The sequence below is a fragment of the Aulonocara sp. 'chitande type north' Nkhata Bay genome, linkage group LG17 (assembly GCF_057382095.1).
Source record: "Aulonocara sp. 'chitande type north' Nkhata Bay isolate Kocher_YH1m ecotype deep benthic linkage group LG17, A_spYH_male_GT1.1, whole genome shotgun sequence".
Classification (NCBI taxonomy): Eukaryota; Metazoa; Chordata; class Actinopteri; order Cichliformes; family Cichlidae; genus Aulonocara; species Aulonocara sp. 'chitande type north' Nkhata Bay.
This window is the reverse complement of record NC_141360.1, coordinates 27352854-27369886: the sequence shown is the minus strand read 5'-3', so window position 1 is coordinate 27369886 and position 17033 is coordinate 27352854. Positions and strand designations below refer to the sequence as shown.

At 39.5% G+C, this 17033-nt stretch overlaps 1 protein-coding gene across 8 annotated transcripts in view; it reads right to left on the bottom strand.

Moving 5' to 3' along the window:
• magi2a (membrane associated guanylate kinase, WW and PDZ domain containing 2a) overlaps positions 1–16510 on the bottom strand; it is a 262531-nt gene extending 246021 nt beyond the window's left edge. For all 8 annotated transcript variants that reach the window (XM_086269989.1, XM_086269990.1, XM_086269991.1 and 5 more), the window contains exon 1: positions 16042–16510. In XM_086269989.1, coding sequence (XP_086126115.1) covers positions 16042–16342 — 301 coding nt within the window. In that variant the 5' untranslated portion in view covers positions 16343–16510. The remainder of the gene's footprint in view (positions 1–16041) is intronic.
• Positions 16511–17033: the final 523 nt, after the last annotated feature.

Here is a 17033-nt window from a genome sequence, read left to right as displayed (position 1 = left end):
CTTGTATGAAGAAAGCTCCACTGTCTTCATCTCAGCTCGAGCTAAACTGAACAGTGAATGAGTTTAGACTTTCAGGAGGAAGACCTCAGTTAGCATGTTAAATGTCAAAGTTCATGACAGTAGAAACATACTTAAAGCATGGCTTGTTTTAGAAGGGTTGCTAGGACAACAGACATGGCAGCACAGCTTAGGTTTGAAAAAGAATAGGAGCAGAACACAAGACTTACAGATAAATGTCCTTTGGACAGATAAGACTAAAGTTGCAATGTCTGGCCATAATGCACAGGGCCACTTTTGGATAGCTTTGGATAGCTTATTTTGCAGCCACTAACCTGGACACTTTGGAGTCATTCAGTCAACCATGAACTCCTCTGCAAACCAAAGTATTCTAGAGTCAGATGTGAGGCTCTATCTGACAGCTAAAGCTTGGCCAAAAGCACACAAAAGAAAATCTACAACAGAAAAGAACCAAGGTGCTGCAATGAGCCAGTCAAGTCTAGAACTGAACTTGACTGAAATACTATGGCAGGAAAATTAAATTAATGCCTCAATAAACTGAAGCAAGAACGGACTAAAATTCTTCCATAATGATTTGGAAGACTGAGAAAAGCCACAAGAGAAAAAATATCCGTTAAAAATGATTCTGCAAGCTAAAGAATCATAGTGTATACTTTTCACAGGACTGCATAGTCATCTTTTGCAGAAGAACACACAGACAGACAGACATCGGGGAGACTGTGGCTCAGGAGGTAGAGCAGCGTGTCTACTAATCAGAACACTGGTGGTTTTCAATTTCTGATTGCATGCCAAAGTATTCTTGGAGCTATTGTATATGTATATGTATCATGAACATCTGTTTGGTAGTAAGTCAGGGTGACAGAACCTGACAAAATGTTTTGCCGAGAAAAAGGAAGTAGTTCTGCTACTTATCCTCAAAAAAAGAAAAAATCTATTGTGCCCAAACCAAAAGGGAAAGGAACGACCCCAGATGGATACAAATGCAACCATCCTCTCTCTCACACACACTTGTGGTAAATAAAAAGAGCATTTGATCCTCGCCAAGAGATTGGCAGTGAAGGACAGAACGACCACCGAGGCACTCAGAAAGGCTTTAATCGCTCCATATCGATTGTTCCCTTTTTTGGTGAATCAGCAACAACTGGTAAGGGCTGAGGAGTTTGCTTAATATTCCCTTCTCTCAGAGAGCAGGTCAGCCAATTTCACCCTCCCCAGTGTCTACGCTTCAAAATATCCTATTTAGATCTCATTTATATTCATACCACTGGCTGTTTGAGGATGTCGAATGTGAGCTTTTCCCTACATGAAATATGAAAACTTACAATATCTCCCTCTGCAAAATCTTATGGTATCCAGGGGGGCATCTATCAAATTTTGCAGGTTACACAACAGCAACTTTGTGATTCATCACGGCTTCACAACCAAAATCTGATGTTTTCTTTTGGTTCATCATCTGCCTAGAGGGCTGCTGGGTCTGCACTATTCCACTTTCAGAATTTGAGTGGCTTTTGATAAAGAAAGTGCCCAAAGGAGGCTGAAAATAAGCTCTGTGCAGAAAAAAAGTGTAAATATGACAGCTGTGATTTGTTGCAAAGATGAGGAGAATCGCCACATCTTTTGGACAAAAGAAGTGTCACTGAGATTTGACAATAAGACAGGTAGATATTTTATGATCAGTGAGCATTCCTGCCAAACAAACAACACGTCTAGTATCTCTCAAAGCAAATCTGTGTACATATACAGTATGAAATAAATAAACCATTCACTCTCTGGAGCTGAAAATACTGTACTTTTACACTTACTGTCAAAAAACCCCCCAAAAAACATCCACTACACAATACAGGCTCTCTAGGAAACAGATGAGAGTTGCAGTTCCTCTGTCTACAGTTCATTAAAATTCACAGACTTGCTGCAAAAACAGTCTTGCTAATTGCTGGATTACCAAAATCATTCATCAATTATTAAGCTGCACAAGCTCCCTCTCCCACCAGATGAGCACAGGTAAACCGATATCCTCCTGCTCAGACTTCACCTGTGTCTGGCACATAAATAAAAATCCTACTTAGACAGCATGTAGGTGTGTTAATATGCAAGACTTTTAGCCCATCTTTATTTAGAAAACCAGGACTAATAAACTCACCAATTCTAAAGTAATTCTTGACCTAAGTCTTGCCACTTGGTATCCATCTGAGTAATGCCTCCAGGCAGTTATTTGGACTGTTATTATGAAGCCACTAAATAAATGTATGAGGAAACAGCCAATGGTAACGGAGCCATAAACACAGTAAGTCAGAGACCATCCTGAACCAGTCACCCCTAAAGGGAATCTGGGTGCTCTTTTATTCTGCAGCTATGGGCCCACTTTACTCCTTAGAGGGACAAAAGTGCAGATTTGCAAGTTAGTCAATTAACTTGTAAGCTTTTTTTGCATTTTTGTGATACTTTGAGGATTCATCTAAAGCCATTAGTTTTTACAGAGTCCAATACTTTGGCTTTTTACCAAATACCTGCAAAACCAATTACATTCCCATCATCCTCACCTGCACTGTCCATTGACAAAATCATATTATTCAGTGTGTTAAACTGCACTGTCACTGTGACCTCTTAAATAGTTTCCTGCACTCTCACACGAGTTAAAGGGAAAATAAGAATTTTACTTTCACAGAGACAGCTTCACGCATTCTTCTATAAATCAAGTTAACTGTAATTCAATAACACAAAGACACAAACGCACACAAAAACACCAGTGTACTCTGGTATCCAAATTTAAATAATGCACAGCACCACATATGAACACTATACACACACAAGTGTTTACAGCCTACTCATTGCTCAGTCCTTGGAATTCTTCAGCTTGCCACAACAGATGGTTGATGTTGACAAGGAGGGAAAGACAGTCATGTGTGTGTGCGCATGCGTGTTTGTGAGAGTTTGTGAGTATGTTATCCTTATCGTTACCTGTCCCTAGAGGTGAGCCTGGCAGTCAGTGTAACAGAGGCAACAACAACAACAGCATCTCTCCACCAAGCTTCTGTCAAGCATGATTGGACAGGATGTGGTAAGTGGTGCTAAGGCTCCAGGGAGACACACATATATAGACACACACATAGACACAAACACATAAACACACACAGTGGAGGATAGCAGGTCTTTATGCGTGCATGTGATGTGTCTGTTTGTGTATCACACTGTCTGTGTTGAACTTGCTGGTGCTACTTTGCACTCTCAGTGGGGTCTCTGACAACAAGACAGATGAGTCTGACTGCACTGACAATCATTACCACCCTCCCAACAACAGTGTGTGTCTCTGACTCAACACAACTTCTCAGGGATTGCCCAGCCCCATCTTTCAAAAGCCCAACAGACCTGCCACCAGTCCAAAGTCATCATCACTCACATCACTCATTCCATTGGCTGGGCATGCACCATTGACTTGATAGTGTCATAACATACCACTTTTCCCTTGAGCTATTGAATAGCCTGCATGGTGCCATGTTATAGACTGTTCTTTGGTATGGATTTCCATGCTTGAGATACAAGTCTGCAAAACATTTTTATCTTAACCTACAGTTTCTGCTGAGACCTGCTCTTTTTGTATGAATCTGCTTAGCTGTCAGCTATGCAGCATGCACAGCTATATGTATAGTTGAAGACAGTGACTCAACTATTGCAGGAGCAGTCCTAATAATGGAAGTCAATATGCAACCAAAGACTTGTAAATAAAATTGGAAGGTTCAGAAAAAAAAATGACATGCCAAGATTTTAATGAACGAGCGTATCTTTTAATTTATGAATCTCTATTAAATTAGCCTCTCTGGCTTCACGCTGTCAGTCAGAAACAAATCATCTTTGCTGATGCAGAGTAAAAAGCAGATTGCAACAATTCAGAAACTGAGGCTGAATCCACGTTTCGTGTCCTGCTAGACACGAACCAAACTGCCGCCACAGCTGTTACTCCATTTCAACCATTATTACACTGCAAATAGAGGCAAGACTGGGTGTTGAGCAGAAGAGACACCGTGAAAGCGCAGGACCTCAGTGCATGAACAGAAACACAGACACATTAGGAGGATTATGTGACAGTAATGTCCAAGAAATGGAGGGATTGCTTCATCTCTATAGCTAAAGACCTCCGTCAGACAAATGTTGATGCTCGAGGAAAGTGTGACTTATTACACTTTTTGTGTTTCTGTAGACAAATTTTTTCAACGTAAGTTAAAATAGTTTGGATAAAGGGCATGATATGCTAAATAGCAAAGCAATCATGTTCGTTATGCTAATTAGCCATACGCAGCTGTGGTGTTAACATGTGACCCAAACATAGTAGCCTTGTAAACGCAGTTGAAAAAAATATCCTGGTAAAAAAAAGAAATCAAAAGCTAACAAATAATGCACTTTATTTTTGTACAAATAAAGTCTATTTATTCAAAACTACAGTGCCTGAAAAATATGCAGTCACAGAGTGAGCAGTTAAGCTGCTGCTGCTCTGCTAGCATAATGCCACCCCTCCTGTGTAGATAAAAATCCCAGACTTTACTACCAAAGATTCAAAAAAAATCCTCAGGCAGACAACCAGGGAAACCAGTTTTGGTTTGGTTAAAATGTCAACACTAAAGCCTTGAAAAATTTTTAGGGTAATCCCAGGGAGGTTCCCGCATTAGGAAAACTCTACCCCCCACCCCCTCCAAGCCAAATCTGAGAAAAATATGTTTTTTCCTTTCAAGCGCTTGAAGCATGAAGGGTTTGTCATTTAAAGAAATTTGTCACATTAGCATAACCCTTTCTACTCTCTCTACCCTCTTTGCCCCAGTATTTCCCAAGCTGCTAGCTTTCTTTAACTTCCAAATTGCCCTAGCAACAGGTTAAAGGGTGACTTTTAGGGCACATACAGGCCCAACACTACTCTTATACTACAGTAAATACTTGGTGTTGCAGTTTTTGTTTTTTATTTGATCTGTAACATTCATACATAATTCCCAAAAAGTTAATCAATGGCGGCAGTAATGAGACAAAGTTTGAGGCTCAACTTGAGCAACAAGATGAGAATGCTTGTTGTTTTTCTAACGTCTAAAATTAACTCTGAATTATAGAAGTTCACATTTAAAATCAGAGACTCGTCAAAGCCAGTTGTGGCCAATCCTGTGGGAACTCAGGTCTGCTACAACTTTGGCAAAAGCGTATTGAAAGTGACATGTAATAAAAGTGCTGGGCTGACAGACTGACCAGCACTGCTGTCTCTATAGAACCATGGCTGCTGCCATTTCTGACTTGCTAAAGCTCCCCAAGCTCAGGTTGCTGTAATGACTTTCTCTGCCACCAGCTAACACAAAGTGGACAACCAGCTAGCAGACTTGATTGGCTTCAGCTTACCTAAAAACGCTCCTACCTGCACCCCCAACACCACTAAGCGAAGCTCAATCAGCATACGGTTCTCAGTCACGCTGGAGTACAGCCACAGTAAGTGTGTTCTCACTGTAGAGGCAGTGAAAGATACAGTGACAGACTCCATAGCTGGCTGCATTAATCCTTGGTAAAAGCTGAAATAGGAAACTGAACTGGGACATTTGAGTGTGCAGGAAGGATAGAGTAAAAGCAGCAGTAGATGTGATATAAAGATAATTTACCTTGATGCTTCAGCAGGAGCATTTATGATTTTATTTTCATGCAGATTTCCCACTCATGACAGCTCTTTTTGCTCATGGATGTGACTGCTTAGAAACCATTCTGCATGCTTAGCGTATACCTGACTCCTCGCTAAGAAGCAAATAGCAAAAGACGTACTGAAATAGGTTAACATGATTGTGACAGAAACTACAGCGTGGGGGGTGAGAAGCCCGACAATGTGTTAATTTCTGCTTATCAGAACACTCGCCTAGAGTTGCATCAACAGCATCTGCCACTTTGTGTTAATTCTGCGAATTTAAAGTATTAACATCCTGCCCCCTGTTCTCACACAGAGCTTTGCATAGGCGAATCCCTCATCACCACAGCTAGCTGTTTCAGCATACATCAGTGCTATGTTTTCCTCTTACTCAATGTGTACACAAATCACCAATCTTAATAGGGATCAGGAGAAGTGTTAAAAGAGAAACAACAAGCTGATAAGCTGCAAGCAAAAATTCCAACATGTATTGCACATTTCAAAAATCAAATTCCAGTTGCTCAAGGCATCGCAAGTCTCCCAACCCTGTTATTAACTCCTGACAGTTATTAACTCATTAGTCTTCCTGATATCAAGATGCATCTTCCGGGGACAGACATGGGTGTTCATTCAGTGACTTAGCTGTACTGTAAACAGCCAGCATACTCGTTCCTTTTCTTCTGTAAACTTCATGGTGAACAATTGAATGCAACATAATGAATGTCTGAACCCAGGAGAGAGACTCTGAAAATGTGCATCATTATTCTTTACTAGCATCTAATCCACAGGGGCCACAACAGCCACATGATGTAGTCTTAATGCCACTCTTACATTATCCATAATGTTCTGCTCTAAGCACAATTCATCATTTCTCTGGGAATGTAACTTTTCTCTAATATTCTTCTTTGTGTTTTGCGGACGTCCTAATTATGTCCTACAGGGCACACCTGATTGCTGATGGCAAACTAATCTAATCCTCACCTCAGAGACTAATAAAAGCCCTGCTATAGTGTGTGTGTGTGTGTGTGTGTGTGTGTGTGTGTGTGTGTGTGTGTGTGTGAGAGAGAGAGAGAGAGAGAGAGAGAGAGAGAAAAAAAAAAGATAATACCCAAGGATTTCAGTTGACATGAAAAATTAAAGACGCATACATTATGTAGGAAATTAAGTACTTAAACTCATAAACAGTACTCATGTTCGCCAAAAGAATCAAGATCCACGTTTTTAATTACAGAGAAGAACACGGTAAACGCTAACAATCCAGACAAGACATCCCAAGAGAAAGAGAGAACACCTTTAGAGTTGTGGCATTAGTGAAGCAGCAGAACACTGCAAAAGAGAACTTGATGTATTATTCAGAAAGGCCATGGAAATCTTTTGGAGATCAACCATGCATGTAAGCCAGTCATTGACCCTGTTCCGTGACTGGAGGCAGAAAGAAGCTAAACAAAGCACAGCTTATTACTGTTTTATTGGAATGTAGCGGCCTCATTGTAAAACAATCAGGTGGCTACATTGCATTAAAGTACTTTAATTACTGGCAGTATGTCTACTTCAACTTGCTCTTCGTTTTAAAGCAAACAATAAAAGTTACATTTAAGGGTGTAAAAGCAAATCAATTAATGGCAGTGCAAAGTGTTTACCTGCTGTAATGCCTTAGTTGTAATACTATGTTACTTATTTCCAATAATTCAAAGATAGTGTGAGAAGGTGTGGAACGATTTTAACAACAACTTTAACAACAAAATTAAAAATCATTACAAAGGTATTTTGTTTCTCTGGCACCAAATGGGAAATAATTACATAACAAAAGAGAATTCAACACGAAAACAAAAAAAAATTTCATTATCAGTATTGGATGTCAGCCAAAGAGGCTTGTTTTTAGTTGAGCTTAAGGACAGGTACACAATTTCAAAATTGTTTTTCAAGACCACAGAGTCTTGACTAGTCACAGTAGTGTTATCAGTTCAAAATAGTCAGTGTAACAGATGCCACTGTGCTGTCAATGTTTGGAGCTGTTTAAAAAAAAAACTAGGTAGTGCTAGGTTATTCGCTAACGCTAGATTGCTTGGTTTGTCAGTTGCATCCATAAACTGTACTGATTCATCATACTGACAGAGTTCATCTAATTAGCTACAGGATCGTGCAAAATTATTGAGCCACCTCTCATTTTTTATATTTAGCTAGGAGAATTGTAAAAAGGCGCACTGATTAATTGAAACTAGGGCTGCCACAAACGATTATTTTGATAGTCGACTAGTCACCGATTATTTTTGCGATTAGTCGACTAATCAGATCATCATCCATTGGACGTACAGCGTACAGCTTATTGCACCAGCAGCATCTGCTCTTATATAACTATCATTAGCTTACAGCTTTAAGTGTTTAAGATCTGTGCTAACTAAAAATAAAGACAAGATGATAGTTTATTAAACTTCACCGAAACAATCTGCAAATTTCATTAAAATTTAATAAACTCCTTGCTATCTAAAATATAACAGGACACCGGAATAAATTCTCGAGCATCTCACACTTCTGATAATCAGCTGTCTGCTTGACGTTTATTCAGCCGTGTAAAAACTATAACTTTAATCTCAGCCAAACCGATTCACTCAGGAACAAATAAAATACTGGAAAAAGCCAAACAATAACATTTTTAAGTTATCTAAGTGACTTATATATCATGTTTAACCTGAGTAGCGAAAGACAGCGGTGTGTTTGAAAATGATCTGCCAGGAGTCCGGTGCTCTCACAGCGCTAGTGAGCCTAGCCCCCGGCTAGCTATCGAGCTAGTGGGTAACAGACGTCTCCGAAAACGTCGGAGCGCTTTTGAAAATATGTGGTGTCCTGATAAACTGAGCAGATATTTGAAGTTTACACAGCTACATTCTCGCCTGAAAATATGTTAAACGTTTATTTTGTGACCCAGAAAGAATAATAAGAGTAACATTAAAACTAACTAGCTGCCGCCATTGTTGGAAACTGAGCTGGGCTGCGCTATGAATTCTGGGACACAGCTTCTTCTTCTTCGGGGTTTAACGGCAGCTGGCATCCTTGTACATGCAGTGCTGCCATCTTCTGTTTCAGTCCGTTATTACACTCTTAAATCCTACTACTCATTCCTGCGTCTTTTATGATCTTACAAAGCTTCAAACGACGCGTCGACTATTAAATCAGTCGTCGACGATTTTGATAGTCGACGTAATCGTGACTAGTCGACTAATCGTGGCAGCCCTAATTGAAACATGTGCAAACATACAGTAAATGCAGTATATAAGGCAATATTGCTTGCCTAAGAGGTCAGGCTTTCTTTTAATTTCTTCAAGTAGTCTTCAGTAATAGTTCTCCAGGCCCTTTGAAAGACATTCAAAGCTCATCTTTGGATGATGGCTGCCTTTAGATGATCCCATACTGCTAAAGTAATGTTGAGGTCAGAGCTTGGGAGGCCAGTCCATGATTGATAGGGGTTCATTGTATGTTTCTCTAGTGTTTGGAATTATTGTCATGCTGATAAATGAAGCTGTTGCCAGTCAGATGCCTTCTAGATGTTATTGCATGGCGGATCAAAATCTGACGGTATTTTTCTGCATTTATAATTCCTTAAATTTTGATAAGAGCACCAACAACACTGACCGAAATGCAGCCCCAAAGCGTAACAGAGCTTTACAGAAGCCTGTAAGCACAAACTGTTGTACCTCTCTCCTGATCTCCTCTGTACATGCTGAAGATGATTTGAACCACAAATTTCATAATTTGGATTCATCACTCCATAATACCTGTTGCCACTGATTTTCAGTGCAGATCTTGAATAATTTGGCATATCTCAGCCCCTTTTCCCCAGTTTCCTCTCCCCTAATAATGGTTTCTTGACAGTCAGTCTTCTATTGAGACCGTATCTGATGAGGCTTCAGCAAACCACAGATGGATCAAATAAAAGGTGAGATGTATGCAGGATTTAATGGCTTAAACAAAAAAAAGAGTGGCTGTCATATACAAACACTGGACTAAAAAATTCAGTGAAAGACCAGCTGATGTCCAAAGAGATATCTTGAAAGATCATCAATAAAATCTGGGGACTGTTCCCACAACAGTTTCTTTCTGGCATCTTAGTTTAACACTTTTCCACAGGAGTTCAACTAACAGACTAATAACACATTGGATTGTCCCTTGCCAAAACCAAACCACAACTTTGACGCAACGTCCAAAAACCTGGATGGTCCATAACATTTTAGACATAATGCTCCAAAATGCACCAACGGCACACAGTAAAGAGGTCCAACTTAACACCTGTCATTTAACTACAGTATCTAAGTGGAAGAGCTATAATACAAGCCCCACTCATGGGTCTAACATGAGTCTGATCCACTTTTGGAGCTAGCTTTATGCGGCACCTAGAGGGACTGCAATTTTTTAGCACTTCCGCTCTGGCTTCACTTTTCAGCTTCTGAGATTGCCCCTTGTTCAAAACCTCAAATACCAAGAGTTTCTCTCTGTGAGCAAAGGTTTTGTTTACAGCTGGGTTTGAGCAAAACCTTCAGCTACCCTCAAGTACACTGCGAAAACAAACAACGCTCAGAATTTCAAAGCTTATTCTACCCACCCATTATTATGGGATGTTGCTCATCCTTGAATCATATTTGGGTTTATAAATGCAAATTTCTTTGTTAAAAAAAACAACAACTAATAAATAAATAAAAACACACAATAATGAATGAGAACCCAATAAGTAATCTGTCAAGCATTTCTGAATGCGAGGTGCACACTACATTAAGAACAAGGACATCAGAGAAAAAGCTCTGTTTACAGTGTAAACCTGGCAGGTGTGCCTAGAAGCAGATCATCCCCTGCTCTATGCTATATGTAAGAAAGGAACACTTCAGGCAATGTCTCACGCTTATTCTACTCATAACCGGGATGGATCTTGTGTTAACTTTTTGATCAACTGATACATTATTTAATCTAATGGAAACCCCTTCAAATTTCCCAGAGTCCAGCTTTAAAATTTGCCCAAGTCAGTGAAAATCCAGAGGCATTCGGGACGCTCTGCAGCGCGTCTAAATTAGTTGTCTCTCTGTTGGCTCTGCGATAGACTGGCAACCTATCCAGGAATGGATGGAATAAAGAATTTGTAAACAGACACATTTACACATCTTTAACACTTTTATCTGAGGATAAGATCTACACACTGAAGCACTAAAGCCTGAAAGTTCAGGTGAAAATCTCAAAACACTAAATGGGTAAGTAGTGCCTTTTCATGTACTGTTGTCATAGAAACATTGTTACCATGAGGCGCCACAGACTAAGACAAATCTTCTCAAAGTTAAATGCGTTTAGCGGCTTAAAAAGAGGGAGAGAGAAAGAGGCAGAGAAGAAATGTTTCTGTAATACTTAATATAAAGGCCACAATCTCAGATCACACACAAAAGCTAGTCCTGATTTGCCACATTTATCTAAATAAAAAGAAGAGGGTTGCATTTATGATTACAGGTCTTATATAATAAACTCTAGACCCTCGAGGAAAGCTGGCTCTGAGATTAATAAACGTACGCTACAGTGGAGCTTGAATGTTCATAATGCCTTTAGATTTTTTTTTATATTTCTGCATAAAACATTATCAGCTGTAATGAATGGAAATGACACATGTGAGGGTCAAGAAGATTTTGGTCACTCTTGCCTGTCACCTTTTGAGAATTTTCCTGCACTCCTTACACAATCTATTCCATTTTGGGACATTGCTGGTTTTCCTTACATGAACTGCTTGCTTCAGTTTCTATTCGATTAAAGTCCGAATTTGGTCGTTCCAAAACATTCTTTTTTACTATTCTTTGGCAGCACAACCTGTGTACTGAGGGTAGCTGTCTTCCTGCATGACTCACTTTGTCTTGAGATTCATTTCATGGATTGGTGTCCTGACATTTTGTCTTAGTATGGTATTTAGTGGTGTCTTCCAAATTGATGGTTCCATCAATGGCAGGGGGGTTCGAAACAGGTCTTAAACCATGACATTACCACCAACGCGGGATGCAGTTCAGATGTCTTCACCTGTCACAGAATGAAGAGTTATTGTACAGCTTTACAGAGAACAGTAGGAATGATTTCCTTAAGCATTCTTTATGGCAGCGAGGTTGAATCAGTCTGAGGGAGAAGGAGCTCCCGTTGCCTCACAAGTGTGGAGTGGGTGTCATGGGTTGTTCATGATGGAGAGCAGTTTGTTCAGCGACCTGCTGTCCCTAACTGACTCAAACGCCTCCAAATTTAACCAATGATGCTTCCAGCCTGGTGGATTAGTTAGTTGATTGAAAGTAGTGTGAAGCAGGGCACTTTGGAAGTGTTCACACTTCTAGAGTAGTAAGTGCGCAGATATAAGCTCACAGTATTTACCTTGTCCTTTATTCCATTTCTAAACTTCTTAAGTTTTTTTTTTTCAAGCTGCTCGACCTCCTCTGATGTGCATGCCAACAAAGTAGGTTTTGAAAATGACAAGAGTGCATAAATTTAACTAAGTTATTTTCTCGGTTATAATTAGAGTACCATCTGGAAACTATGTACTGACATTTTTGTTTTTGTTTATGCGATACCACTTGTCATATTTGCTCAATCCAGCATGAAAGTTGAATGTAAATAGCATTTTCTTCATTTTTGTGACCTGGTAAAAAGTATTACACTTTTTTTTTTTGCATTATTGTGAAATATAAAATATATACATATCACTGCTTTAACTTTTTTTCTGTATTTTAGACATCTTTGACAAATCAGTTCAGATTGATCTTGTAAGAAAAGCCAGTGAAGCTTTTATCCTTAATAGCTTTTATCTTTAATGTTCTTTTTTTTTTTTTTTTTTTTTTTTTTCTTAAATGACACCAGAAACAGCAGTATGCGACATTACGTGATGGCAGAGCTTCAGTTCATCCTTTGTCTTTTTTTTTTTTTTTTTTTTTAATAAATAGGACAGGGGGAATGAATGAGAGAAAGAGGGGGAGAGAAAGAAAGAAAACCAAAGGGGAGAAGAGACGGTGAGAAGGGGGGGGAAGAGAGAGAAAAAAAAAAAAAAAAAAAAAAGAACTCCTGGGTCACCTGTATGGAGAAGAAAAAAAAAAAAACAAACAAAAAAAACAAACAGAGGAGACAGCAAACAACAAAGAGCAACATAATAATAGAGAAAACAAAGCACCATCACAATAAACTAGCTAGTCATAGATATCAATATTTACTAAATAATAAACGATATTGTGCAGCACGCAAGATAGACAGCGCACAGTGTGCTTTGAGGTAGCAGCCAAGAAAGCTTTAGTCCACGTCTGTGAATACCCATGTGTGCATACCATATCTTTAATGTTCAAACATGACCTCAGATTTCAAAGTGTGAAAAAAAATGCTGGAAGTTGGCCGACAGACCAGAATGCTAAAGTTTTACAACAACAAAAAAAGAAGAAGAAAGAAGAAGGAAAAATCCCAGCACTTAGACCCAGTGGGGATGTCAGGCTTGGTTGAAACCCTGAGGTTCTTGTCCCATGCTTTCAGTTCCTTTCTGCAAAAGTTCTATTTTAGCCTGAAAAACATTGTTTGAACAGCCTTATGGGTTGTCCATGTGACCTTTTCTTAAACTGCAGCCAGGACTCCTTCATGACCTTCTAGAGTACTCCTCACCTCCCTTTTGGACTTTTCTTTATTGGTTAGACATTCCTGGAGAGGACATTATTATTCTTCTATTTTCTTAGTTTGGACATAATGTCAAACTTATGCACAAGTTCAATAAAGAAGTTCTGTATTTGCTCATTCCTTGCCACTTTTTCAGGCCGTCCAACACAATTTGGTCCTCATCACTCTGAGAGCCAATCAGAACCTCCTCAGTACGCCTTAAATCTCAGTGCTCTTCTAATATTCTGCCTTTCAGACTTTCATTCATGCAAGCCAGAACCTTTCCCTCTCCATCTCATCCTGGCCAAGGAGAGATCTTCATCCAAGTCTCCACCCGCTTCATCTCCATCACCACCAGTGTCTAGATTCTGACTGAACACACCTCACTCCAAGCTCATTCTAAAATTTACAGTTAGATCTTGATGTATAGATACGTTTGTAATACTGAATCATTTCCTCAATGACTGAACGACCAGCTGACCTCTTTTCTGTCTCTCATCTGTTTAATACTACTTTAATTAATATCTATGCACAAATACAGACATTTCTAGAGTTCACCAACTTTCAAGCAGCACGTGATAAACAAACAACTAACCATAAAGATAAAAAAAAAAACTTTCATTACACAGTCATATTACCATATAACATCAGAACAAGTGGACTGAACTGTGCTCTCTGACTCGCTCTGCTCAATAAAGAATCTACTGAGACAGATTATAGGAGTTTATGTGCATCTGCTTGAAAGTGAAAATATTTATTATTGAGCACACAGCTGCAAGGGCACTGCAAAAGCCTGTTTTTCCCTCCAAAATATTTACTTAATGTACATATCAATCATAATAAAAAGAGCTCAACACTGTAAACAACCGATCGCGCAAACACGAGCACAGCTATGGGGAAATATCAATCACTTGGAAAATTGCTGGAGGATATAAATATTTCATGAAAAAAAAGTTAACATTTTAATTTGGTATAGGCTTGGCTGCCTTTTGAATAAATCCCTGGGGTGACGATGAACACACACACACACACACACACACACACTGATACACTTATGCAAGCACACAAGCTAGGACTTTGATCCAAAGCTTCTTACAGGGTTTCGCTGATTTTTCACCCCAAAATGAGACCCCACAGATCCCGGTCCCGGCGTACAACACAAGACACGGAGAGTCATTAGCTGTTGAGATCAAAACCACAGACAGCCAGAGGAGCGTGTCCGTGACATAAGAGCTGCACATCCGGAGGACAAAGCTGACAAGAATGAGATGAGTCTGAACCAGGGACAAGTTAGGAAATTCTTTTTGACTTGTGCTCTTTTTAAAATGTGTGTTCTGGCTACTCCATATACTGCAAAACCAAACATTTCTTCAACAAACTATATAGCCTCTGGACCACATAATCACAGCCTCATGTGTATCCAGCGCAGCTACTACACTCACTTAAGCAATCCACAGCACTTCCCACGTAAAAAAAAAGAAGCCCTCTGTAGTAATCCTGTGCAGGGGGGCTTTTGCTGTTTCATTGCACCGAATACCAAGCTAACGGTGACCTTATCATACTTTATGATATTTTTCATTTTCTGTGACACAACTATAATGTTGAAATAGGGACTCTGGGATTTGCTCTAATATTTATAAAATTTCCCTTCCAAATCCAATTTAGTCCACTCAGTGAAGCACAAATTGGATAATAAATATTGCATACTTAAATGTGTGCTCTAAAGAAAAAAAAAAAGAGAAAAATTATATGTAATTCAAAGGTTAAACTGAAAATATAGTGCAATTTTCTTTTATTTAAGAATCTGGCAAGAATAGCAGAGGTTCCATTTGGGCAAATGGCACATGCATTAAATGCAAAAATGACCAGTTCTCTTCATTTATGATCATCCCCGCAACTCCATGTAGGCGTCCATAAATGGCCAGCAAAATTACCCCAAAAATGACACAATCCTAACAGCTTGCTATTACAGACAAACTGACTAAAACTTATCAAAGTCAGTCCTGATTAATTTTCTGCCAATTAAATAATTGCTTATTTTTCTTCCTCTTTTTTGTTTTTAAATCAGGACATAAAATGTCTCAGTAATTTAGATTTCTAAATATAAGAAAGATCATGTATGACTGTAATATTCTGCTGAAATAAATGTGTGTGCAAGGCTCAATCCAATTTAATCTGATCCAGCATCTCACATAATCCACTGTTTATATCTGTGGTATCATGCCAAATATATTGGATTAATACTTTGTTACACTACTGCAAGTACAGCACGCCTAAAGTAATCCATATCTGTAAGCTAGTAGCTGGGTTCAAGGCTGAAGGAGTTGGCGCAATACTTGTAAATGACTTCTTATGAATTATGAATAACACTGGAATGTGTTTTCTGACTGCCACAACTGTAACACACCCCCTAACTCGGACGAGTGCCAAACACATCAGGAGCACACCACGACCAACACAAAAACACGCCACAAACACCTCTTAGATAATCGTTTCTATACGCCTAATAAGTGTAGCAACAAAATAACGGCATCATTATAATATATATGTGGCAAGTATGTGATTTATTTGCATGGTTTACTGTAAGTATGGAGCCTTGGGGGTAAGCGCATCAGTTTTGGGAAACAATAGGTGCTGTCAAAAGAGAAAAGCGCGTTGAGGGGGGGAAAGCTAACGGTTTTCAAAAAAGAACCGAAAGAAAAACTGCGACATGCGAGAAAGTTGCGCCGAAAGCTTACAAACCTCACCTTGTTTGACACACTTGAGTCGGAGGGGGTCTTTGCTGTGCTTGACCACAGCATGGACGTCCCTGGTGGTGAGTCCAGCCACAGGGGTATCATTGACTTCCAGCAGGAGTTCATCCTGGAAGAGTTTGCCGCTATGGCAGACCGCTCCGCCCGGGAGAAGCTCGCCGATAACCGGGAACTGTCCATTCTCTGCGCCGCCCTTCAACTCCAGCCCCAGTTCCCCCTCCTCATTCCTGCAAAGGACACTCTCGTGGACTTTGTTTGTCCAGTGGTTCTTCTTCTTCTTCAGGGTCTTGGACATGGCTCGAAGAAAGGGAAAATCACATGAGTGCGGCTGTGGAAGAAGTTTTGTCGCTCTCGGAAGTGCCTCAGTGTCACGGCAGCACTGTAAAGTGATCGGTTTCAGTGGTAAACGCCAGCTGTATCCATGTCCTCGCACACACTCACGCGCACAGCAGCTGGATCATCAGCCTGCCTTTGCAATAACTGAGAGCTGCCGAACTTGTGCCGCCTTCAGGGGATATTTTAAAAATCGGAACTCACACGATCGCAGTTTATGCAAACACCATCGCGAACAAGAAAAACGCAGTTTAGGAGAATTTACACTATGTGAATAAGTGATTGTAAGAAACACTACACTTAAAATTTGATAAAAAAACAAACAAACAAACAAACATCTGTGTAGATAATGATTAGGTGATAATGATTAGCTCCTGGAGAAATATAGGTGGTTTTGTGTGGTGATGTAAGAAGTTATATTACTAATTAAAAAGTTTGGCATTCTTGTTTTCTATTGTAGGACCTTAACTAGTAAAATGTAGAAAACAAGACTCAAACCAATTGCAATCTGACTGCATCTACCAGCAGAAATGCAATAATATGCAGTGAGATATAGTACTTGTTCTTAATGATAAAACTAGATTATACTTTTTTATTATTTCACTTTAAAAACTTTGCTGACATGTGCAATAGAAACACGTCATCTTATTAAA